At 45.2% G+C, this 27090-nt stretch overlaps 2 protein-coding genes across 13 annotated transcripts in view; one reads left to right on the top strand and one right to left on the bottom strand.

Annotated features, from left to right (window-relative positions):
• The first annotated feature begins 3296 nt into the window (after positions 1-3296).
• Positions 3297-4811, top strand: INSM2 (INSM transcriptional repressor 2). The gene has a single exon (XM_055793566.1). It carries the CDS (start codon positions 3297-3299, stop codon positions 4677-4679), a length of 1383 nt encoding a protein of 460 aa, XP_055649541.1. The 3' UTR covers positions 4680-4811.
• A 1862-nt stretch (positions 4812-6673) lies between these two features.
• Positions 6674-27090, bottom strand: part of RALGAPA1 (Ral GTPase activating protein catalytic subunit alpha 1) — a 132900-nt gene continuing 112483 nt past the window's right edge. For 6 of the 12 annotated variants that reach the window (XM_055792983.1, XM_055792721.1, XM_055792896.1 and 3 more), the window contains 3 exons: positions 16586-16710; positions 9632-9746; positions 6674-8050 (listed from right to left, as the gene is read on the bottom strand). In XM_055792983.1, coding sequence (XP_055648958.1) covers positions 7954-8050; positions 9632-9746; positions 16586-16710 — 337 coding nt within the window. In that variant the 3' untranslated portion in view covers positions 6674-7953. Of the gene's footprint in view, positions 8051-9631; positions 9747-15902; positions 15934-16585; positions 16711-27090 lie in introns of all 12 variants that reach the window. The other 6 variants (XM_055792761.1, XM_055793215.1, XM_055793314.1 and 3 more) reach the window with 3 other exon arrangements.

Genomic DNA, 27090 nt, shown 5'->3' with positions numbered 1-27090 from the left:
TGAGCTGCTGGTGCTGTACTCTTGAGGCCCCTGGCAAACAGATGGAGCATCCTCCACAATCATGGAATCATTTAGGTTGGAAAAGACCTTTAAGATCATTGAGTCCAACTATTAACCTAGCACTGCCAAGTCCACCACTAAACCGTATCTCTAATGGAAGGCACCAGGAGCTCTCTGCTCCAACAGGTGAAGGTATCTAGAGGAACCTGAAGCCTGGTCCTTGCTTTGGAAGGTCCTCAGGAAGTTGACCCTGCCATCATTGAGTCTGGCTGCTGAATCTTGACAAGGCTTGAATGGATCCCACAGGCTTATTTTAGCAGTAAAGTTGAGTGTACAAGGGTAAAGGTCCCCTCACACAAACCAGGAAGCTTCTGCCAAAAGGGAGGCAGAGCAGTGCCGTACCACTCACGCTCCCGTTCCCTAACACACCAGCATGCAGTCCCAGCCAGAATGGAGAGAATGGTCCGAGGAGGCAAAGGATGTAAGAAGATGTACTGGTTCCTCTTGTTCTCAGCCTGCCAGTTCCCCACTACTGGAAGTTTGATTTCCTATTTACTGTGGGATTAACACTTTGGTTAATCTAAGGTCATCTAAGGATGACTCTCATACCTAAGTGGCCAATAGGTTTGATCAAGTCCAACCTGATTTTATCAGACTGCAGAGAACGCACTGTAAGGTCAGGAGCAATGACATTGTTCAGTTCCTCGCTTAGGAAAGCCTCAACCTTAAATAAAGTTCCCCTGGTGTATGATGTTCAGGCGGGTTAAGTGCTGCACTCTCAGCTATGTGATGGGACTAGCGGCATGCAATAAGTCAATGGGGAAAAAAAAATCCAGCAAATTTCTACAGGATGTGTGTACACACAGAATTGGTAAATATTGTTATAAATTATCTGAATTTTCTAATTGTACCATTTTTTGGAGGGAATAAAAGCTGCAGGCAAGAAGACAAACCCATGTAACAGTCTGGAAAGCTTAGAAGACGCAAGATCTGGGTGTAATGCTGGTCCCCATGGTTAAACTCACTTGTGAATGTGGGGAGGGAGGGAAAATAATCTGCAATCGTAGAATAACGACCCTGCGAGTGGGAGTCTGGGCACTGGGAGCCAGCACTGGGGCAGGGGCAGCCTGGGGAAACCAGTATGTTCACTGAGACCACCAAGGCACAAGGTGGTTGCAACAATCTGAATCCCAAAGCAATTTTGCTGTGGTTTTTGTTAAAGATCCACGGGTGCTGGCACGTGCTGCACCAAGACCAATGGCGGGATGATGGGTTCCGCAGTTTTGGGCCCCACCTCAGAAACCGATAATTGGGAGGCAGGCGGGGAAGGCTATGAGAAGGCTGCGCTGCGAGGGCACTGCGGCACACGGCACACAGGGGAGGCACAGGGCCCCACGGAATCACGGGGAAGAGTGGAGGAGCGCGGCGGGCACGGCAGGCACGGCGGCGGGTGGGGGTGTGGAGCAGTGACTCCACCTCTGCCACTTTGGAAGGGGAGGCTCTAAGCTACCCCAGGGCCATGTCAGACCATGGCACTGGGGCCTGAAGAAACTCCCCGTCACAACTCCAGCCTCCGGCTTTTCCTGGAAAAATGTTCAGAATGCCAGTAAAGGTGCTCAGTGCACCTGCTTTCCAACCAGCACTTCACCTCCTGCTCCTCCTCTGTCGGGAGAGGCATCGCTGGGTTCCTCACCCCTTGGGACAGAAGCGGAGCTGGACGTTCCTCCCACAGGCTATTTATGCAACGTGACAAAAGCAAATGAAATATTAATGGGAACGTTGCTTGCAATGGGAAACTGGAAAGACTATTTAGGTATGGCTTGGAGGGACAGTACAAACCAGTGGGTCTGTAAGCAGAGATCCAGCTACTCAGTGAGAAATGTAGCTGGGAAGTCCCAGTTACACTTGTCAACGCAAATATTGGGCAAAAATCACACAGCAAGTCAGTGCGCCTAGTTGGCCCCAGTTACAGTGGTTTGTACTAACAAAAGGTGATCTCTAGCCCGCAGAGCCTATAATCTAATCTAAAATTCAGTGCAACCATGAAAATGGAGGAAAATGGGAGAGTAATGTAAAACATGATTAAGACTTTGCTAAGCAAAAATAATCTGAGCACTTACACAGACAAGCGGTTGAGCGTTTTGAGCAGGTGGGGCAGGTTCTGTTCTTGCACCAAGGCTGTAAACCTTTCTTGCCACCTCTGGAAAACCCCCTCGACCTAGAGGCGCCGGTCCTCCCTTGCTCCCGGTGCTCCCTCGCTTCTCCTGCTAGGGGATGCTCCCACCGCGCCGAGTGCGCCCGTGCGCCCGGGGCCGGGGGTGTCCGTCCCTGGGGAAGGGATGGAGGGAGGCTCCAGCGTGGTCCTTGTCCCCTGCACGCCATCTTGTGCGCCGTGCGAGCGGGCGGGCTGCGGGCAGGGCAGCGCCGTCCTGCCTCCCGCCGGGCGCGGTGAGGGACCGGGGGCACAGGGGCTGCGGGCACGGGCGGGGGGGCGGATGGCTCCCCGCCGCCGTGGCACCGCGCTCCCCACCCACGCAACGGCGTTTCCGAAAGGGCCATTAGCGGTGTGGCGGCACCGGCACTGCCTTGCCTCGGGGTGCCCGCGCTGCCCCCCGGCTCACGGCACCCACGAAGGGGCCGGGCATTGCACCGGGGCGGGGTGGGGGTGTGTGGGGGTGCGGGTGTGGGTGTGTGGGGGTGTGTGTGGAGCTTTGGGCCCTCTTGCAGTTCGGTGCAGCCACCCACGGGTGAAGCCGCCGGCGGACCGCAGCCGCTGCACTGAGCGGCGATGCGGCGGCTTAAGCGGGAGCGGCCCCGCCGCTCTTCCACCGGGAGCCCACCGGGGCACCAGATCTTTGCGGCTGCGGTGGGAGAGCTGCTGTGGCGGTGCCGAAGGACGGAGCGGGCTCCCAGCTCCCGCTGCCCCTCAGCCGCCAGCCACGGGGGCGGCCCCGGCGGCGGGCGAAGGCTCCGGCACACGCACCCACCGCGGGCGCCCCCCCGGCCCGCGGTCCCTCTCCCGTCCCGGCGCACGCTGCCGCTCCCCCGGCCCCGCCGGCCGCCGCGTCCCCCGCCTCCGCAGCCCCAGCGCCCCCTCCCCGCCAGCGGGGAGCCCCGGCCCGGCCCGGCCCGGCCCGGCCCGGCCCGGCCGCCGCCTCCCCCCGCCGCCAGCGCCGGCCCCAACTCCTCATTGGCCGCCGCCGCCGGAGGGAGGATGACGCCCGGGCGGGAGCGGGGCCGGGGGTATAAAGGCCGGGCGGGCCGGTGCCGCCGCGCTCCCGCCGCCCCGCCCCGCCATGCCGCGCGGCTTCCTCGTCAAGCGCAGCCGGCGCCCCGGCGGCTCCTACCGGGCGCGCCCGCGGGAGCGGGATCCGGAGCGGGACCAGCCGCCCGCCCCGCCGCCGCCGCCCCCGCCGCCCGCCGCCGGGGACAGCCCCGCCGGTAGGCAGGGGGCGGAGGAGGAGGAGGAGGAGGGCGAGGAGGAGGAGGGCGCCGCCGCCGCCGCTTGCCCCGCGACGTGGCCCCCCGGCGGCGGCCGCGGCGGCCCCGGGCTCGCCCCGCCGGAGGGGCCGGCCGCCTGGGGGGCAGCGGGGCCTTGCAGCGCGGCGGGGCCGCGGGCGGCTCTCTTCGAGCGCTGCCTCAGCTCCCCCGCCTCCGCCGAGTCCTTCCCCCTGGCCGCCTCCTTCCCGCCCGCCGAGAAGCTGCTGCTGCAGCCCCGCACGCCGCTGCCCGCCCCGCCGTCGCTGCCCGCGCTGAAGCGGCCGCCGCGGGCCAAGGCGCCGGGCAAGAAGGGCAAGGCCACGCGGAAGCTGAGCTTCGCCGACGAGGTGACCACCTCGCCCGTGCTGGGGCTGCGCATCAAGGAGGAGGGGCCCGAGGGCCGGCCGGGGCCGGGGCCGGCGCCGCCGGCGGGGCGCACGCCGCTGGGCGAGTTCATCTGCCAGCTGTGCAAGGAGCAGTACGCGGACCCGCTGGCGCTGGCCCAGCACCGCTGCTCCCGCATCGTGCGCGTCGAGTACCGCTGCCCCGAGTGCCACAAGATCTTCAGCTGCCCCGCCAACCTGGCCTCGCACCGCCGCTGGCACAAGCCGCGGCCCGGCCCCAGCGCCGACGGCCCCGCCGCCCCGCCGGGCAAGGAGAACAGCCCCGAGCGGCGGCCCCGCGGCCCCGCCGCGCCCCCGGCCCAGCCGCCCCGTCAGCACCGCGGCGGCGCGGAGAGCGCCGGCGGCGCCCCGGCCCCCCCCGGCCCCGCTCCCGGCGGCCCCGGCGGGGAGGCCTTCGCCTGCCCCTGCTGCCAGAAGCGGTTCCGGCGGCAGGCCTACCTCCGCAAGCACCTGGGCACCCACGGGGCGGCGCGGCCCGCCGCCTACGGCCCGCCGGAGCGGGGGCAGCTCGCCTTCGCCTGCCACCTCTGCGGCGCCCGCTTCCCCTCGGCGGACATCAGGGACAAGCACCGGCTGTGGCACGCCGTGCGGGAGGAGCTGCTGCTGCCGCCGCCGCCGCCGGCCGGGCCCCCCGAGGGCGGCGCGGCGGGCGGCGAGCGGCAGGGCTTCCCCTGCAAGCACTGCCCCGCCACCTTCTTCAGCGCGCCCGGGCTGGCGCGGCACGCCAGCAAGTGCCACCCGCCGGAGAGCAGGCAGGTCCTGCTGCTCCAGGTGCCCGTCCGGCCGGGCTGCTAGGCCGGCGGCCGCCCCCGCGATGGGATCGCTCCGGGAGCCCGGGCGAGCCGAGCGAGTCCCGTCCGTGCTGTAATTCCTATGGAAAGTCGCCGTACTCGCAGCTACCACGGCGGAGGAGCCGCCCGCGGACCCCCGCCTCCCCGGCCGGTGGGTAGCGGCGCCGGGCACGGCGGCAGGCGCTGAGAGCCCCGCGGGGGCGGGAGGCGGAGCTGCCCCGCGCTGCCGGGGCCGGCGGCGGCCGGGCGGGGGGACCCGGGCCCAGCCGGGATCCGCCGTGGCGCGGGCAGTGGCCGGGGGGCCGGGGCTGGGCCCGCCGAGCGCCCGCCGTCCGTGGCCAGTCTCGGGTCGCAGTGCCGCGGTGCGGGCCGTGTTCGGAGGAGGGGAATTATTTTTCCCGAGAGAAGGAGCCCGGTCTAGTGACCTTGTTTAATAGCCTCGGCCCCCGAGCTTCTGCATTTCGGTTGTTGTGAGGTGTTTTGTTTGCTGTACTCTGTACTAAGGTAGTCGAGAAGGTAAATGTTCATATTAAGTCAATGTCGAGTCCTATGATAGCTAGCAAAACGTATGGAAAATTATTCGTGCTGTCAGCTTAACTGAAATACGAGGTGTTGATCTATAGCCAAGTACGCAGCTCCCGCTTCCCCCGCGTTCCCGGGCGCCGGCGATCCGCGCCTCCCCGGCAGCCGCCCCTTGCACCACCCGCCCCGTCGGGGCGCCCCGGCCCGGGTCACCGGCCCGGGCGGGCACAGGGTCCGGGTCCCCGCCCCAGCCTTTTCGGGCGGCCTCCGCCCCCCGCTGCCGTGAGCGGCACCGCTGCCGTGCGCTCCGCCGAGCCCCGGGGGCAGCGGGAACCGTGTGCGCGGGTCACGGGCTCCCTTCTCCCCAGCGAGACCTACCTTTGGCAAAGCAACCCGAGGGGCGTATTCCCTGGCTTTAACGGTAGTCTGGCCAAACGCTTGGAAATCCTGTCAAACGTACCAGCTACTGACATTTCGGTCGGTATTTATTTATTAATTTATTTATTTATTTATTTTGCCACGCATCGCTGCTTCTTTCTAAACGGGACTGCAGGTTGAGGCCAGAAATAAGGGGGAGCAAATTCAATAAAGGATTCAAAACAAAGCTTATGCCTTTCTTGAATTCGGCAGGACAAAGCGGCTCAGCCGGTGATTTCTGAAGAATTGATCACGACCGTAGTCTTTGTTCTAACACTCTGAAATGAGCATGCAAAATACGTCAATCTTTTGATTAGCATCCTCTAAGGCCATTATTTTTGTAGTTTTCTATTTTGTTACACCCAACAAAAGATTCACGTGTATCATGCCCAAAGGCTGAATGCAAGCGATAAGTGCTTTATTTTCAATGTGCTTAACGGACTTCCTAGTTTTAGTTCCAGGACCTGGACAAATGCATTAATACAATATAACTTAAAGCAGCCAAGATTTGCTGTCTGATGAAGGAGGCTAAACTTGCAGCGTGCTCTTCTCATATGCCAGAAATAAAGCATATTATCTTAAGTTGTGCATTTTTCCATCATTTGTTGGTAACGGACGCTTAGGTAAAAGTGCCCATTTATGCAGTTAAATGAGTTCTCCCCTGGGAAAGGTCACTACGTTTTTTTTTAAATCATCGCTCTCCTTTCTCCAGTTGTGCAGCCAAAGACGAAGGGCTCCGGACCACAGAAACCTGACAGTTATTTATTAAGTGCTCCTGCAGTTAGTGCTCAAACCACCAGCCTGCAGGCGGGAATGTTCTGCACTCTTGAGTTCCCTGCGGAGCTACGCGTATTGTATTTACAAAATCTGGGGAAAAGTTTTCAGTATGGCATTCTTGCTTTGGGTTGGGAAAGAGCTCCTAAGAACTCATGTGTACTTATGAAATACTGATGAAAACTAAGCTGTGCATTGCACTTAACTGCTCCATGCGCAATATGCTATTCTTCTATAAATTGGAGTAAGAATCTAATCGCTGAGGTGAATGACTAATATACAAAAGCTGGTAAGAATAATTTTATTGTCTTATTAAATAGCATGTCTTCTCTTCAACCATTACAAATTTGTAGATACTACATCAATGACGATACATAATTTATCTTTTTATTGTTGCCCATATGATATATTTACACATGCAGTTAGTACTGATGTCATGCTACATTTTGTTAACAGCATTTTGTTGTTTGCCAGACTCAAAATGTGAGCATTTCATCTTCTGTAGGAAAATACCTCTGGGTGGGTGGAACGTGTGTACTAACCTGCACTCACAGGGTTGGAATTGTCAGCATTTCAGGCCAGGCTCCTGGAGCACGTTCCCTTTTCTTCCCTAGTACACATCATCAGAGCAATGAATTTCTATCAGGAAAGTGCCCTTTTTTTTTTTTCCTTCCTTTTTTTTTAATGTAAGAAATAAGAATGTATTTCTAGACCCAGCAGCCTGGTGATAAAGGCTAAAACCCATGAAACTCAATGGCATTTACTATTGATACCGCTTGGAAAAGCAAACGTTATAAAAATATTTGGAAGCCAAGCATAAGTAGAATTTCAGCACAGTGGTGGTTTTTTTCTGGCATAGATTATGGCATCACCTGCACAGTTAATGAAATGATACATTGCTTCATGAAGAAAGAGTTGGTGCTACGAGCAAGTTATTTTGTTTGGACTCTGTAATGCTTGAAAGCCCGCTGAACTATTTTATTCTTAACATAAATAATCTGTACACATCCTGTGCATTAACATTGTGACATCTGACAAAGACTTTACAAACGTAACTTCAATTTAAAATTGTACATTCATTTTCAAATTGTACATATTTCTTTCTTTGTTACAGAGAAAATTGCAGTGGGGCACAATAAATATAGTGTAATCAAACTGCAGTCTCCAATTCCATATATGACTCAAGATCAACCAGCGTTAAAAATGACTACTGTTAAGATATCACAATCATCCAGGAAGGTAAAAGGTGCAGAGGACAAACTGCACTGCACTGCACTGCACCAAAAAAAAAAAAAAAAAGTCAGCCTGGAGTTTGATAAAAAAACCAAAAGTTAAAATATTAAAGTAAAATTCCAGTGTCACTGTTTAAAAGAAACATACAGAAAAGGGGGATGCAGGGGATGGGCACACACAGATTAGAGACATTATCCTTTCATTGAAGGCGGTGAGTCACTGCGGGAAGGGTGGCCGACCGCTGGTCACTGGGAAGCTGCAGGCATCTCGCCACTTAGGACTTGTTGGCTGAGCCAGAGGAGCGGCGCAGTTTCATGGACATGCGGCTTTTGCTAGTCCGAGGAGACATTGGAGAGGCTAAGTCTGTTCCATCCACCTGTGCTGTTGCTGCTGCTGGAGTTTCTCCCGGCTGAGTCTCTGGGCAGAAGCCTGCAGAGGACAGCAAGAACCAGACAGGTCAGTGCTGCCTGCCGCACTCGCAGCACGGGATCTATTTCAGAAGGGGCAGAGAGGAATTTCAGTGCTGCTGTCACTCCCACAGCCTCTCCTAGCCCTTTACCGGCTGTGGGTGACGGTACTGCACGCCGAGCTAGCAACTGCCACAAACCCACCTCTAGAGAAATGATGCCAGAAACCACTGAGCTACAGGACTGCAGACCCCCCCTCACCCTCAGCACCCGAGGCAGCACTGAATGGGCGATGTTCTCCCGCTAACCGGGAGAGCAAGCACCTCCAGTTCCCTCGCGGGGATGGGGAGCCTTTATCCAAAACACAACCCAGAAGAATCCAGTCTTTAATGAGAACATGAAGGTTAAGAGCTTGTTGCACATGAAGGGAGCTCTGGGAATGCAGCTGAAGAGGTGGAGTGAATCAGGGGCCAGCTGGGAGAGGATGTCTTCTCCCATCCCAACTTTAGTTGGTGCTTCCAAAGGCAAATTCCTACAGGGCCCACAAGGCAGAAGCTTGAACAGATCCTACTAACTGGATGCACTATACGTTAACGTTTCTTTGTAAAAGGAACAAGATGAATTTGAGACAACGGCATGTCGTGCATTAGCCCAGCGCCCAGAGCTGTGCTCCAGCGTGCCCCGCGCCCTTGCTGCAGGAGGACAGGGCTCCTCCTTACAAACAGCCCATCTCCAAATCTTCCCTCGTAGGCACACAAAAGGAAAAGGAGAAAATACGACATGAGAATTAAGCTCTCCTTCCCGTGTGCACAAAATTAACGCTATGCACTCACATCCACAAAACTGAATGGCATTTTAATCAGCCATTTACAGAGACTGACAGCCTGATTGAACTCGACTACCTCAGTGGCCACCGATCGCTTCTGACCCATATAAATTACGGACAGAAGCTTAGTCCCGCAGAAGTCAATGGGGAAACCCCTGCTGACTTCAGTAAGCCAGAAATGACTTGCTATTTCTTCCACATCATGCTATTACTGGTAATTCTTTAAAATAATAATGCAATAATCAGAACCGAAGATCTCTCCCCCTCAGTACACATTTTATATATAAGGGGTGCAAAACCCATTCAAAACCGATCACAATTTATTTGGAAAGACTCCTCTAAAATCAAACGAGGCCATCAGGTAAGGAGTCTAAGAGTACATTTAAAACATACTGTCATAAACCTCTGTGATTTAGTGACCTGGCTGTCCTCCTTGCCTGGTCCATCACCTGCCTGCTCCAGAGGGAGGGCACAGCACTTTCTATCTTTTTCAAACTGACACAACCCATCGAAGTGACAGGGAGGAGAAAGGGCTGTTATTTGCTCCCCAGCTGGTGATGGTAATTCTGTTCATGAACTAGGTACTTCATGGCCAAACAATCTGGAAAAGCACAATAATGCCTGACTCACTATGCCTTATACAAAAAGGCAGGCAGGGAAACATGCACTCTCATTTTCTGAAATTCTATCTTGTTCTAATTTTACAAGGAATTAAAGCATTTCAAATGGTGGAAGTTAGAGAACAGAAAATAACCGTTGTTGTTTTGCACAGCATACCATTCACAGCTAGCGTGAAAGACCTTCCGTTTCAAGCCTTTGCCCTTTACCTTGATGTGGCCAATGCTTTCTAGTGGAGGTTTTGGAAGGAGAAGAAATATCACAGCATTTCTTTCTTTGTTGAGAATGAAGAAGTGATGAGGAAGGAGTGGAAAGAAGTGAGGAAGGGGGAGGAGAAAAGATAAAAGATAACAGGTGTGAGACATGAGACACGAACCGCAGAGATTGAAGGGTATTAACAGATGAGCACAGAAAACGGAATTTCGCATTTCATTATGCAATTGCTGCTCATGCTACAGGTTAAAAAGAGTGATGAGTTAGTTATGTGCAATGAAGCAACAGCTCTGAAATCCAGCATCATACTTACCAACTAAGCATTACAAGAAAAAAAAAAAAAAGAAGGGAGAGAGAAAGAAAAGATTTCTATAACATTATCCAGATCCAGCAAACTTATTCATAGCAACTGAGATACATCCTAAACATTGTCTGAAATGCTTGCTTAAAGTCTGTGAAAACAGTTAAATACTCACACACATACACACAATTGAGAAGGAAAAACAAATGGCAACTTGATATATGGCTTCTGCTCCCCAGCTGTTTCACAGTATTAAGTATGCTAAAATTACAGCCAGTCTCAACATGAGACACCTGAAATCACGTGAAGAATAAAACCCAGAGTATTTAAGCTAGTCTGCATCTAAGGGTCAAACCCTAGTGTGAAATTTTACCACGGGTTGGATAAAGACAATCTTAACACCTCCCTCCCCCCTGTTATTTCAATTACGGTATTATTTTGGTTGTATCTTAAAATTAATGCTTCCAATTCCTGCAGGCAGAAGCACTGATTCACACGTAATCCCATGTTTTTAAAGAAACTGACTTAAAACTATTGAAGAACAGAAGTCATGTAAAGTGATTTTCACATCTGAACATACCACACCAGAAGAGTGAAGAATAACGGCACTTAAAATAGATTTAAAGGTCTGACAGCAATCAACAAACTGATTAGTAACTAAATTTCTTTGGATTTTAGATAAGCATATATATCTATATATACATACATACGCACATACACACACGTGGATATAAAATGTGGCATACAGAAATTTTGCAGGTTTTGTTTCCCCTTCACAATTTTAAAACCTTCACTGTAAAATGTTATTATCTTTCCCTCTCTAGACAGTGAAATATTTAGTTATCCAAAATATAAAAATAGGGTTAAATAAGAAGGCTTTATTGACAACTGACCTAGAAACGGAAAGTTCTGTAAAATAAGATGTGTTGAGGTTTTTAAGAGTTCGAAAAATGTCAGGAAGTGATCCATATTTTTCAACTCTTAGGGCTGACAAGCGACAAATATCATAACCTGATGGGCTATGATATTTTGGGGCTGTAATGTAAGGCCATTTCAGTTGCTTCTGAACAAGGAGGTGGATCAACAAAGTTGAAATGCGACATTTTCACCCTCCATTTGAAAATTTTAGGATCTCCTATTAATAGCGTGTTGGTTGTTTGACTCGGAAATTAACTATTTAAATGTAAACCAGAATCCTAACTACACACAGACTTAGAAGTGAGGTGAGGTGGAGGAATCCAGAGGTATCATAACACACGCATTGCCATGACTCATCCCACTCATCAGTTCTGACTTTCAAAGAGGTGAGAAATTCACCAAGCAGAACTGACAGGGTGCTGGTAAGCCAGGGTGCATGGTAAGGCTGCTCTCAGTGCTTCTGGCTTTATCGCACCTTGTTGCCTGGGTCAACATTTTCCTGAGTGCCATCTCTGAGAATGACCACAGAGGAAAATATAATTTGTGCATGTTGGTAGATTTTGATGGTCCTTTAAGATACTTCATTGCCCCTCACCTGACCTCTAGGGAAGATGGCAATCTTTTTTGTGCAGCTTGTGCCCTTTGCCACTCTTACAAATTCCAGTCCAAATCCAGCCAAGTCATCCATGATGCTCAACAGAGCCTTGCTAGAGTCAAGTCAATTAAGTCTCTCACTAATTTTGGGAGATGAGGAAAGGAAGCAAGAAGTGGATGCAGAAGGACTGCAAACGCAGCTGCAAAGCGAGATGATGAGGAAGAGATCGTCTAATGACCTAGGCGACTGGAACTGAGTAGAAGAGAAAGAACTAAGAGCCAGACACAGGAAAGAACACAGCAAAAATGATGAAGTTTATGGCAAAAGAGCAACAGAGTCCACGTCCAGTGAAGAATGCTCTTCAGAACCTGCCTGGAAACATGAGTGTTGGTCAGCTAGTATCTGTGAAACCTACTGGCAGAATTCCCAACCTTTCCACTAGCGGAGATTCAGGCAGAGATCAGACAGCTTACCCTTGCCACCATTTACTGCCCTATCTCAGTCTGCAGGAGGTGGGGCTGGATCTAGAGGTTGCAGTTTTGCTTATGAATCATGTGGCTGTTCATCAGCGTTAGGGAATTTCTCTTTTGCCCTACGCCTTAAAACAAAAATGGAAGGAATTACACAAGGAAAGTGTTGTCACAAGACAATAAATTCCTAAAGCCAAACGTTCAGAAACTAGAAAACGTCAGGATTATAATTTCTTTCTGTCCCCTCGCGTGTATCATGGGATGCTTTTTAATTGCACAGTCATATTCTATTTTTTTCAGTAAACCCATTTCATTAAATGTAGAAAGTTGATCTGTTTGGGTTTCTAGCTGCCCACACTGAATTTACTGCCTCAAAGTGCTGAGGAGCCTCAGCTTACCATCACCCAAGCAGTTGACTTATGGACAATAGTTAACACGTAAGGTTTCAGCTTCAGTTGTTCCAATATGAAATTTTGGGAAAATTTCAGTAAGTTTTGAGGTTTTGCTCTGATTTGGAATGAAAAAAACACTTCCTAAGTTTGGACTGGAGAAGGGATAATGAGAAACTCTTCCCGGCCCTGCCAGACATACCAGCCCTCGCTTCTGCATCTCAGCTTCACTTCCAATCACAAATTTCAACCAGCACCATCAACAGATGTTGCTCAGACCCTTCTACGGTGAGAAAAGCACCATCACTCTCACCCCCAAAGGGGTAACACAGTCCCAGAAAGATTCTCAGTTCAAAGTGACACAGCAAGCAAGCAGCAGGCGGGATGAAGATGCAGGCTGCTGGGGTTTTGTGCCCGGCTGAGGTGCTGATACCCTGACACCCCCCTGCCTCCTTGCCTGTACGGTGGCATCCCACTTACTTCAGGAGCCGGGCAGCAGAATTGTTCTGAGCAAGGCTCAGAAACACAGGCTCAGAAAAATACTGGAACGATTGTTGGGGTCAAAAAGTCTGATGCTAATGTAAAAAGACTAATGTAGAGATTGATAAGATTTACTGTTCTGAGGCACAATTTTCAGTAGGAAGAGAGGGGACAAAAGATAAGAGAAAACCCAAACCCAAGCCGTCAGTACATTTTGAAGCTCAGAGTCTCAGCGTTATGGGGTCAATACGCCCTTCAATATCATCGAGCTTACCATTGACAGTTCCCTCAGCCCAGTCTGCTGTCACAGAAACCTGGGTTGCTCGATCGCTCTGTAGGAGGGGTTACTCCCTTTAACAGAGTCTTTGCAGTTATTTCGTTTAACAGTCAGCACAACATAAAAAATCCTGAGGCAACTGAATTATATTCTGTGATTCAGTGCAGGTAACTCTCATTTTTTTTAAATGCACACGTCTACTACAATAGTCAGGTTCCTAAACACGGGACGGTGGACTTGTCAGATAATTTGACAAGGCAGACTAAGTATCTCGATAAAACAGCAGCAGCCACAATTGTGCTGAAGAACAACCACTGTAAGGAAGGAAACGGCTTCTGCTGAGGGCTGAGCCTTTGGTAAAATATCAATTCAACCTGGGGAAACAGTTTGTTACCAAATGGCATGCTCTCTATTTGCTCCGATTATCATAGCTCGAATGAAAAAAACTGGCATGCTGAAACCGGCCAACGGGACCCCAACAACAACAAAATTACAACACCTGGTGATGGGCTGTAGGAGCTTCACAGTTTCTATAGATCTTTCTTAGAAGAAGAAATGGTATATAATATTTTATAAAAATTAAACATATTCAGCAATTGTAATCTTTGAGATCATAATCCAATTAAAGAATCAAGTCTGTAATATCTAAAATGTGGATTTTTTTCTAGTCTTTTCTGGTCAATTAATTTTCCTTTTAAAAATACACACAGACGAAGTAATTAATATTTAAAAAAATAATTGTGATGTATTTTTAGAAGCTGGTCAGAAATTTTCAGGCGACATGGACATGTCTGGCAGGGAGCCTGCAAGGTTTTGTCTGAGCCATCTTGGGGGTGATGAGTGCGTGTGGATTCCCAGGCAGGACTCCAGTGCCACTCCTATGTGCAATCCTGGCACAATTCAGAGCTCTGTACCGATTTTTCAAGAAATCTGCTTGTTTCAGGGACTCTGGAAACTTATGGGTATCTATCTTTTAATAGCACATCTGGTGGACTCTTTCTTGGGATGATGGTCCGTCAGAGTTCTGGGTCATCTGTAGCCACCTGGCTTACAGGTCTGCCTTCGCCAGAACTGCAAACCAGTGGTTTCCAGACTAACCCCAAGCCCTGGGGCAACCTTTTTGGCAGATTACTGCCAAATTTCTACCTGCCTCAGGCTTTAGAATTTGTGCCCTCCAGAGTCAGCTTAGAGGCAGATGGTGTGGTGTTACTCCAGGCACTCTGTCCTGGAGCCGAGTATCCGAGCTGCAGGAGCCCCAGGCGGAACAGGGCTCAGCCAGCCTCCAGGCTGCAAGCGGGACTGCCAGAGCATCCCCCGCTTCCCTGGGCTGACATGGAAGCTTAGAGTCTGGCAGGTCTGGGGACAGGTCCTTGGACTCTGGTGCCGGGTCACACTGTGCTGCATGTCTGTCCTAGGAAGCTCCTGGCTGCTCCTGACACTGACGTGTTGGTCAGGTCCACTGCACAGCACAAGGTCCAGAAGAACGTGGTCCTCAGGACCAGACATCACGTTTCACAGTATACACACACGCATACACGCGGATGTGAAATACATCACAAGCTCCTATTAACGAGATTCCCACAGAAAATTGTTACATTTGATAGAAACGTTAAGTCTAAAATCAAGTTTCTAAAAATCATAATCTTTTTCCAGGTCACGTTAGAGAATGCCAAGGATGACTAGGACAATTTTTAAAGGCATACAGGAATTGCCACTGTAGAGCAGCGTTCTCTGATGCACCAAACTAGTACAGAAAAGCAGCTTTGCTTCACCCTGAAAGAATGAACTAGAGGAAGAGGGCAGAACGATTTAGCCTGGAACGAGGCTTCCGAAAGCGAACAGGCAGAACTGATACAAGTGCACTAGAATATAGAATATATGCTAGCCATAAAGTGTCTGAATACTTACTGAGTGCATTAGGTAGGAAATGTGGCAAGGACTGGTACCCCTGGTTATTGTTTTTAATGTTTCTAGTTACAGATTTTTTCCTACTCAAATGCTTTCATACATTAAATTATATTACTATTTTTAATACTGATTTAATCAGTTTTAAATTACATTCAATTGTTTCTCTCTCATCTTGACTATTTGCACTAGCATAACTATTATACCACTTAGACTTTGAACCTGCACCTCATTTCTACTTATGGTTTATACTTTCAAGTGAAGGAGTCTCAACGTTTTAACATCTCTGTCATTCTTTCTGCAGTCATTATCACAACTCTTCTATAATTTAGAGTTTATTTTTGCGATTAGGAAACAAATTTTGATGACAACTTGCCCAATTGTTCTTACAGAATTTATTTTATTTAGATTTACAGCTTTTCCACAGAAGCATTTTGATTTATTCATCATCAAATAAAGGTTTCAGAACCAGGAATTTCAAGTGTTACAAATTCTTCTTCTCCTTCTCTCCTATGTTATCACTGCAGAATGTCTTACAACATCAATGAAAGACAGTACAGGGTACAAAACACACCACTGCCATCCAGCACTACTTGTCATGCTGAGAAACAAAGGTCGACACAATAAAGTGTTACTCATTCAACAACTGTCTCTATCATTAGTTACCTTAATCCCAGAACCAGTGTTAGTGCTTCATGCAGACCTGAGGTTAGTAAAAGACTAAAACTTTAAGAAGATGTAGTGTTCATTTCTCAATCAGTGTGAAATTCTTTTTAATGTGAACAAGGGCAACAAGGAAAGTTCGCATACAATTTGGTTACAAGCTTAGTGCTCTAGTAAAAGTAAGAGGAACAAAGGGGGTTTTTGGACACTTTGTCTTACCTTCAGATAAACAGAACTGATATTTAATGATCTAAAAAGAGGGGAAATAAAATAATGAAATAATCATAAGGAGTTCAAGAAATGTCAGAACAGGAAGGCCTTGAGTTACTCATTTTCTTTTACTGATTTTTCTCATTAGTAACTGAAAATGCAGTATCCTCTTATAAAACAGGTATTTTACTGGAAAGCAGAAATGACCTTAAAACCAACTTTGCAGCTAATAACCTGGAAACAAACCGGATGATTGCAAGGCGCTCAGATTTCCAATTTAAAACTTTACATTCTAAAAATGTAGTGAGCCATAAAACTCTCTTAAGAGGAAGGTGTACTTTATATTAAATAATATATCTACCCAAATTAGCCCAGATGAAGGAGTACCAGTGCTTCCATGGAGACTTTATACAGGGGAATGTGATAAAATTCACTGTAAAAATACAGGGTCTGGTTGCTATAATTGAGGCAGCTTGCCAACTCTTAATGCCAGGCATTGGCTCATGATGCCAGGCAACAGAATAAACATTTAAAGGCAACTTTGCCCTGGTTCTCAAATATGTACATACAGTTTCTCCAATTAATGGTAACTCTTAATGATGTCCAGAGGTCTGAATTTTTAGTCTTTATAAGTAAAGATACTGCATTTCAAGTAAGAGTGTAAAAAAGGAACTATTTACTGTACTTCTTACCTGTCTCTGAGGGCAAATGGTGGTAAGGTGCTGGACAGAAAACCTGAGCAGCAAAATCCTCAAATGTTGTAGGCTCTAGATGATGTTGAACAATTGTTTGCAGATATCGAGCTCTCTCCTCATAACTGGTTTAGCCAAGAATTAAGGATGAATTTACATCGTGTACTGTAACTGTTAGATATCAGTGCCTAGTAATTCAGGATTCCCGATTTTGTTAAATACATGTCATATATTTCACTGACTGTACACACTTACTTTTAATTCTTTACATAACTATAATATTATCTGAATCACTGATGTAATATTAACTGTAAGATAAACATGATTAATGTAAACCTTACAGTTCAACTATCTTTTCATGTCTGATGCAAAGTTTTCTGAAATTTTTTTCAAACAACAACCACTTAAATACTCTCTTCTAAATAACTGATTGGCCTGTACTCTGCCCACAATTAAATATAAAAATGTCACAATTTTTAAGCGGCATAGCAAGAAAAATAACCTTAGCATTAGCAAAATAAATGATTTTGCACTTTTCTGTAACAAACTGCTTCCTTAATCCCTAAACACACACACACAGAGTTAAGATAAATACATAGCGAAATTTAAGTATTGGGAAAACCACCTTGCCAATTATGCCATGAAAACAAGCAAGAACATTTGTAAAGAATCCGCAGGACCTTAAAATACTGGCTAACGGGGTGTCGGCAGGGCACTGACAGCAAAATACTGTACTTCTTCCTTTTCCCTGTGTTCTCCCTCTCTGATATTATTGACAAGAGACTGGTATCTTGAAGTGTTGTTGCTCTTGAAGAACCCTCTCCAGGCTCCTTGTTCCAGCAGGCCTGATTGTGCTGTTAGCACAGACAGAGCGAGAAAAAGAGAGAATATTTCTGCTGTTCATGAAAGCAACTATGGAAATGGCTGTCAAAATGTAGAGCAGCAGGCAGCAACATACAATTATCAAGAAAAACTACCATGCTGACTTCATGTCGTATAGTTCCTGAACTGAGAAATCAGTTAACCTTTTCTCTCGCAACTTTCAAAGTCCTCCAACCGGACTCAATACGTTGAATGAGGGGGATGTGCTGCAGTTATCTTATAGAACTGTAAAACGATCAGAAATTTTCTGTGGCATCTACACTTGTGCACACTTTTTTTTTCATAGTTTATTTGTAGATAGTGAGATTAATTTTCTCCTTCTCTCGTTCTGTTTTGCTAAAAACCCCCAGAATAAATCAGCATGTTGTGGAGGAATGGGCTCAGAATCAGCTTCTTGAAGGTTCTGGGTTCTGACTTCAGGTTTGGGGGAAAAGGGACAGTGAGAAAGCCACTTTTCTGGATCAAATTCACCACCTGTGAAATGGGGATAATATTAATCTTACACACATTTTTTTAGCAATCCCAACATAAAAACTGCATTACAAGTGGTAAGTATTCTTAATAAGTGCAAACATTTAAAATAGATAACAATCCTATTTGCAGTCATGATAAGCAATAAAATTCCTAGCCCTATTAAAGCTGGAAAAAATACATTTTGTCTCAGCTTATAAAACTATACTTCAACAATTACAGAACTTTTCCCATGAAACCTTTTTCCAGTTGCTTTCTGTACAGTATTTATAGTAGATTTTGCAGGATATCTAAATAGAAAAAACTTACAGAGAATATACTATTTGAAAACAACTTGTAGTGAATTAAATGATCTTCATCGCATTTCCTTAGACCATAACTCGGTTACACAGTGAAACAATTTTTCCTCCAAAAGCCATGTTCCAAATCCTTTCTGGATCCCAAGAACCTCAGCAGAAGTCTCAGTCTGGAGAAGCTATAATAGGAGCACTGGGACAAGAGAAAATACAAAAATCTCCCATTGTAAGGGTTCTTAGGTTGGGGGATAAACACAGCACTGAGCCTTAACAGACACGAGTAATATAGCACAGTTTTTAAGAGGCTATGTACAAGTGGTAGAGGATGAAACTGATGGTTGAAGTCTAAATAATACTACGTATCTCACAACTTGTTGAAAAGCACTTTTTTCATTGGGGGAGATTCACAGCTGCTGAATTTTCTGCAGTTAATAGAGTCCTTTGATTCACAGCAGTGCCCCTTGCACAAAAAGTACTGGCCTTTGTGTATTACCAGAAACTAATTTTCTATTTGGCTGAAAAGGGAAAAATGGGGTTATTGCTTCTCCCTCCTACAGAGCTTTTCATTATGCCTGATGCACTCAACTTCTAAGCTCTTCTGAGAAAAAAAAAATAACTGAAGAGGCAAGAGGTAGAAAAATGAGCTTGTTAGCACATTAGAAGTGAAGTATCTTGGTGGGCCCTAGAAATTCCCAGTGGTGTGTTAACTTATCACTCTATGCATGCTGGCACTGATAGTCTCCCAATTGATCACTCTCTTTTCGCACCAAAGGTGCTGCCAGGAAGCAAAGGCTGAAGGCCCACAGGAGAACAGGCTGCTATCAAAACAAGCTGTTTTTAAAAGTCTGCTTGAATGGGTAAAATGTTTCATGAAAAAGTAGGGTGGAGACACCTACCTGCTTTTAAAATGCTCTACTTTCAGAGGTCTCTAAAGGAAACCTTTTAGTTTATCCTATTATACCCAAAGCTTATACACAAATAAGGCAAAAATGAAGGAAAGTTACTGCTTTGAACGTGACAAGGACATTCCCATTCTCCAACCTGGGTACCTATCTCTTAACCAAATAAAGGAGTCTTGACACAGATGCTGACTGAGGAGGATAATGATGTTTTCATTACACAGTGGAGAGGGCATGCTTGTATCAGTTCTAGAAGTTTAATTCAAATGCACACTTGGTACACTCAGAGAAAAGTAATTCAGCTGGCCAGGTTGCCACTCGTCCTAACAATCCACAAAACCATCTGCAGCTTGTTACAAACAGAACCGCACTTAAAAACTAAACAAAAAACTGATACCAACACCAAGTCCAAAGCTTGCTGTATTCTGTGCTAAGAAATGACACACTCTCCTCCAAAGAACTCCTTCACTGCATTGGAGACTGAGTAGCCGGGATTGGGTTACTTTTCTCTTCTATTCACTTACACTTTGAGAACATTTTACTACTTTAAAACTCCAAATCTGTATGCTTTTGTGGCTGAGACAATCTTGTTCCATGTTGCGTTTGAATCCAGCTATCTGCAAGAGCGACCATAAACTCACGGTAGTTAATTTCTACATTACTTCTAATAGGCTGGATATTTATTTCTTTAAAACGCTGCTCTCTAGGGAAGAGTTATCGGCACCTACAAATTGAGTGGCACATACAAACTCAATGGCTAGTAATAATCGGGCAATGAAAGCTGTATTCTTACTGTGAGTGGATGTTGCCACTGGCGTCAGCAATTAAGATGGAATGGGAAGGATGCATGGACAAACCAATGGATAAAGACTCTGGCACAGAGAGTGACTAAACACTTAAACAACAGCGTTGTGGGCTTTCTGCTTCTGAAGAAGGTGCTAACTGGAACAGAAGAGAATGGATAAGAAGGTAAGATATACATTGATTATACGGCACTCACCCAAACCTGTCAGCTAAAAATTTGCAGATCTATAATCTGCAAAAAGCGTAAGAACTTCTAATGAATTCGTTATACTTTTTTCAGAAGGTATTATTCTGAAAAATACAATCGCTACAAGAAAAAAGTCAGGGATCGTACCTTTATACGTGACTCAGGTTGTAGTCACTCCAGCTAAAACTTCATCTGCATTATAATCCATTTTACTTATCAGCTAAATCTGCAATTATTTCCATTAATACTGAAAATACTGTACTTTCCATTATTACCACAGACATGCCATTTTTTTAGACCCGTTGATTTGCAGTTGGGAACAAGCACCAAAATCCTGACTGCCAGATCACCTACTTATGCTTAATCTGTCCCAAAACCAACATCTCATGGCCTCACCTAGTAGCTCTCCATCCCTGTTGACTGTATGATGTTCTGTTTTAACTCCAGCTCTGGTTAGATTCCGATGGCAGAATACATTACAACTTGCAGATTCTTTTTGCATAATCTAAGCTAAACCTTTTTCTAGCCATCTACATGAACAAATTATCTAGACTCTTACTTCACATCCCGGTTACAGCCATATCCTTTTCTCTGGCCTCAACAAATGAATTTTAATTCCTCCTTACACCTACACTGAGCATTGCAGGCACTGCTTAGATGGGTTATTCTCTTCAGGTACCGCCATCAGTCTGCCACCTCCTAGCACAAAGGCGGCTAACTTACTTTAACTTTACAGTCCATACCCATTTGATCCATTTTATCAAAACTGCTCTTGCCTCCCGTCAGTTAATGCAGACAGTCCCTCTCATTCATCCTGACATTTTTGCACCGGCACTTTTGGACTTCTTTCCATGTGGCTGCTTCTGCCTAGCACCAGGTCTCCGCAACTGCCCACGAAACAATCCCCCCTCAAACTCTCCCCTTTGCTATGACGTTTATTGAAAAAGAAACACGGAAAACACCTTGGAAGACAAGTCTGTTGCTGTGTAGGCTACACAACTATTTGTGCCATCTACTATTGTTTCACATTTCCCTGAATTTGGCATCTGCCTTCACTTGTTGCCTTCGGTTTTATACTTGGCTTTTTTACTTCTGAGGGACAAACATCTGTCTTGTGCTGCACTCCCACCTCAGCATAGACTGGGGGGTTTGTGCCACAATAATGCAAGCAAAACTTGTCTCTTCATCTACCATCTTAACTTTTTTCCTTTACATCCATAACAATTCCCTCACACTGCTGCTTTTTTTTTTTTTTTTAATCCATGGCTTTGTCATCCCTCAGTTTGGTGAGAAAATGGTTGCTACATTTCCCCACATCTCTAGTTGTTTAGTCTTTATTCTTCCTTTCCTGTATATTTAACCATGCAATCTCCACAAAATCCCATGTTCCCCATTGTTCAGCCTCTTCTACCGTCTCTTTCAAGTCCTTCTGCTGATTCATCTCCTCATAGTCATTTCCACAGATCTACCGTGTCATCCTGACCATGTGTTTTCTTCCCTCTTCTTATTCACACCTCCCAGTTTTAGAACTGAATAAAATGCATTACAATAAATCTATCTAGTATTTTGCAGTTAAAGAAGAGTGTATGCATGATTAGTAATCATGCATGATGTTACAATCACCCAGGGAATACCAATCCTAAAATGTCATTAACCTGAGGCTGAAAAAATGAACAAAAAGCAGTTTCAACACAGAGTAGAATTTCCAAGACTTTAATTAAGGATACGGCACTTGACAATTCTGTAATCTACTACCAGAGCATCTAAGCGCTAGGTTCACAAAAGGGCTGGAGAAGAAATCCTAGCGCCTGTTCCATCTGATAACAAACGTTTTTTGAGCAGGGACTGGAATCCAGGGACTCGACTCTCCCAGGGAAGCACCATAACCATCAGGCTATACAGATGCACAGGTACTTTCCCTGAGATTCAGAGGACGTCTTATTTTATGAAACGAAGGGCAATTTCAGCAGTGAACGGAGCGTGCCTGATTACAAAATGTCCTCAGTCCCAATGGTTAGAACAGTTTTGTGAGAGGCAGGAGATGTGGCTTCAAAATTGGAAACCGCTCTCATTTCCTGGCTGATTGATATAGCGGCAGTTACCTCCCGGTGTGTTTGTGTGGGCTGTAATCCAGCCAGTACACCTTCAGAACTCCTAGCACTGCTGCCTTGCAGGCCAGATGAGCAACGAAATAGCTACCTACTCGTTGGATAAAGAGAGGCATGAACTGGGCATGTGGCTATTGAGGATACAGCAAGGACTCAGGCAGCTCCAGTGTGTGCCCAGGGAACAGTGGCAATGAAAGCTTTAGATACCTGTGACCTTCAGAGATATCCAAGACTAGGCATTTGCTGTGTGGACATTCTTATCACCTATATTTTAGACTCGGGCACCTATAAAGGCCAGGCAGGAGGAACTTGGGTCAGTCATACAGAGTATTTCTGTAACAAAATGCTCTCAAGACTTCTGGGATAAAAAAATACAGAAAATTTTTTATCAAGACCTATTTCCTCTGAAGGGAAGGATTTATGCTGGGGAACCTACTCAATGACAGAAGCTTAAAAAAAGGCTAAAGAGATGCACAGTTCATTAATACATTAGAACGGTGATGGAATTATTTGTAATGTCAGATCAATATTTCATTTGTTCAACAAAATTTAAGAGGAATCCACTTGTGAAGTACCTGAAGTCATCAATGGCAGAAATTCTGTATTTTTCCAAAAGTCAAAAGAAAGTATTTACCACTTCAGGTACCACAATAAAATGTTTAGCCTCAGCTTCCATTTTAGTAGATGGCTTCAAGACTATGTCTGGATGACTTAAAATGCATAAAGATCACTATAGTTTAAGAAATAACCTCGAAGGATGAACTTCCAAGCTGTAAGCTCAACAGTGCTGCAGGCCTCCCTACACCCCTACTCATGGGCTGGTCAAGTCCAGTACACTGACAACAGGACTTCTTTTTTAGGAAACAACAACAACCACCACAAAAAAAAAAAAAAAAATCGGGATTATAACAAAGAGGACTCTCTTTGTGAAAGGGAGTAAGGATGTAGGCTCTTTGCTCAATTTTCTTCCATCACTGTGTCTCATGCAGAAAAAAGGAACAAAAGTTGCAATGAGACACTTCCATGAAAGTCTGATTCATAAATCCTCCCTCCTGATGCTTATGTATTTATATATATGTGTACACCTGTGTAGTATATCACAATATAACTGTATATTGGAATATATGACCACAATACTGACGGTGTGTAGCACCTGAGATTCTTTGATTCCAGTGCTAAGAGGAGGTTTTGATGATTGCCTAGAAATACCTGTCAGAAAAAAGCCAGAGAATGCACTTCTGAATAGCAAGATAGACTTTTTCAGGTTAAATTACAAACTACTGTCGGAAATGCATGTACAGCTGCATCATTGGCAGTTCCACCTGCTAGCAAAATCATCTAAGAAGTCAATATATATTGATATGATTGTGGAGAGTATGACTTTGTCACCCAGGCATTTGGAAAATAATTTAGAAAGCAGAAACCAAAGCACCGCTCTATCCTTAACCAGAAAATGAAAATCCTCCACCCAGAGATACTCGCTTACAGGATCAATGGGCACATGCAAAAGGTTTTTTAATTGCATGTATATGTTTTAAGTAAAGCTACATAAGATGGCACCCCCTTGTTTACCAGATTTGCCCCCTCAGCAAATTTAGAAGCATACCTCTTTTTTTCTAAAAAAAACCCCAAATCTGTAATATTGTCAACATACAAAAACGCTCCCGGGACATTAAAGACCAAAGGAAACAAAGAAACAGTGAGGCACAGTGAATGGCATATGATGGCAAGAGATTTTAAGTTTCTTGCTCTCTGGCCTGAAAAGGCATGCAAAGCCCACAGAATTAACTGCTACAGTCTGAGGTACTTCAAATGATGAAAGCATCAAATTTATCGGGCAGACTTTTCCTAGTAAATTACAAATCCTGACATCAGCATGTAAAAGGAGGATGGCCTCCTGTAAAAAGATAACAAGTACAGGTTAGGACCCAGGTTTCACAGAAGCTGAAAGGTAAAGTTAGCCACAGCAGAATCTGACTTCAAAAGGAAGACAAAACCCACACATCCCAGAGATGGAAGTTTATTCTGGGAAATCTTGCTCTGAAAGAAGAGATTGTGTAGTGGTTGTCAAACCTGCTGAACTCATACTGAGTCACAGCAATTTGTACTCTTTGTTGGCTCTTAGAATTAAGGATGTGAGTTGGGCTGCTATTGATCCAGCGTTGGAAGCCCTGCAACTAGCTGTGTTTTGTATGTAGGTGGGTGATCAGTATCAACTGGCCACACTGAGAGGAATAGTTACAAAGTTCTCTTATATTCTGAAAAGTGACTCTGTAGAAGTGGCATCATGGTGTTCGCTATTTATTGCATTTCAGTGATTTCCACATCTAGTTTGCACAGTATACAAATAAAGAGATTCTTTTTTTTTTTTTTTTTTTTTTCCCCAGCTACAACTTCTGTTTACTTGAGTCAACTCGGTTTCTCAGAGTCTGTCTGGTCTCTTTTCTGTTTCTTAAACACTGCCAATATTGAAAATGGCATATAAATATTTTGCTCTGTGCATCTGTTTACACAGCTATGCTGTAAATGAAAGCAGCTTCTGCATATGCAATTGGAACTTAGCCACCAAGCTGATGATGTGCAAAGCAGAATTCAGTTCATTCTCCTCATATCTGATGCAAGTTATTCAGGTGAAAGAGAAGTAAAGAAATTATTATGTTTGACACTACCAAACAGGGGAAAGAATTAAAAATTCTACAGTCTTCTAAAGTAGTTTTTTTTCTCTACTGAAACCATATTTTTAATACTACTGACAGCATTTTGGAATAAAATGTAACAGTATATTTTCTTAGTCATAAAAATGGAACATAAAACTCAGAGGAATCAAAGTTACATTTTCAAAGTAAACTTTTATGTTGCATTTCATGAAAATATTTTAAAACTGCAGAAGAGGATCAGTGTTAATCATCCAAAATCACTAACTTTAAGAAATACGATCTATATATGTCAATCTACTAATTAAAGTAGGTATCTCATTAAAAATGAAAATAAATATGAAAAACATGTTAACAAACTAAGACTGTAGAGTTTAAGAAAACATAAAAGTTAATAACTAACATATTTAATAAAAATCTTTTTTCAACACAAGTTGTAATTGCAAAAGGGCTTTCTGAGGCAGTATCTGAAGTGTATTTCTTCATGAAGAAAATAAGGGAATACATAATAGATAAATCCATAGAAATTAATGCCATCACTCCAGATCTTGCAATTTGTTTCCAACACATGTAGTTGCATCATTCTTTAAATGAATATAATGAAAATTACTTTGCATTTTTTTACACTACTAGAAAGTTCAATACATCTGTGATAAATTTAAAGTGATCAGGCCAATTATAACAACACATACTTTTGCCATTTAGAGGCTTTTTTCTTTAAGAATACTAACCTTACAGCTAAAGGAGATTACTTCCAGTATATCTACCCTATGGCTAAATGGTTACAAGTCCTGCAAGGTAAATAGGCTAGATGAAGTTGCAGCCACTGAGTGTTTCCCAGTCAATGCTATTTCCGCCTGGTTTACTAACATGTTATATATTGAAAGGCGTTGACTCTTATCTGAATTTATATAAGAATCTTAATTTTTACAGTGTAAGCACTTTCAAAATTGCTAAATTACTGCAAGAAACTGTAATTGATGCTGACATTTTCATTTAAAAACCCAATACTTTTAACATTCTGCAACACTATCCTTCCAGGAAAATCCTTGATATATTGTTTATTTTTATGCTGCTCCACCAGATCTTACAGCTAACTAAATTCTTCAGTGGTTTATAACATCAGCTGGGAAGAAAAAGCTGTGATTCATCAGCGCAGACAAAGCTGAGCTTTAATCCATTCCTATAACCATATTGCCAAGTCTATATTGTTTACATTGCGTCTCAATTAAGAGACAGGCAGGACACCTGGTACTTCTTTATCTAAGTCCCACGGGCTGCCAGATGACTCAAAATCCATAACAGGTGCTAAGGCAGTGTGAGTGTAGCACCATTAACACAGGCTGGAATTGGATAAAATTTGGACTATGCTTAACCACTTAAAACACTCAATTATGAAATGAAAAATGTAACCAGGAGCACCAAGCTCCTTCACAAAAGGCACTTATAAAGATACGTAGAATTGAAGTGCAAGTGTAACAGACTTAATATAAAGTCTAATTTTAGTATAAATATTCTCCAGAATTAAACTATATAAACCCCAGCTATCTAAAATTAAAAAGCTGGGTTTTTTTAAGCTAACCATACAAATATATCTACTTATTAAACTGAATGTATTCTAATTCTGATCATCTGCTTAGGCAGCAAAACTGACAAAACTGATGCTCAGGCTTCTAGCAATTTCAAAGGGAAAAAAATCTGAATTAACAATACTTGTTGTTCAACTCTGCAGAACCCAGAATTTATTTTATTTTAAGGACTTTGGCAAGTGAAAGCATCTTACTGAAGGATTTATAAACAATGAAGTTAAAGTGAAAACCGATATGAGAAAAGATGCTCCTTTGCACCAAAAAGTGCCCCTGCAGATCTCTTTTCAGCACTTTTTCAGCTGTGGTGACTGAACAGAGTATTAAGCTTAGACACTGACAGAACACACTGCATGAGAGAAAAAACGAGTATCAGAAATTTTACAGTGGACAATTACTTAAGAACTATCTGTATCTAAATGTGCAGTAATCCAATTAAGTTTCTATTTAATATTGTAATTATCGAGAACACAATATAGTGATTTTATTTCCAGAGTAAGCAGTAACAAAGTACAGTAAACTGTCATTTAAGACAGTGTCATAGTATCTATGATAAGCAGCATATTGGCTTAAACTAATGCACTATATGCCTCTAGGGAACAACAGGCTCAGAGACTG

This window comes from Falco peregrinus, chromosome 1 (genome assembly GCF_023634155.1).
Source record: "Falco peregrinus isolate bFalPer1 chromosome 1, bFalPer1.pri, whole genome shotgun sequence".
Taxonomy (NCBI): Eukaryota; Metazoa; Chordata; class Aves; order Falconiformes; family Falconidae; genus Falco; species Falco peregrinus.
Note: the sequence above shows the minus strand (reverse complement) of the source record. Positions and strands in the feature narration are given on the sequence as shown.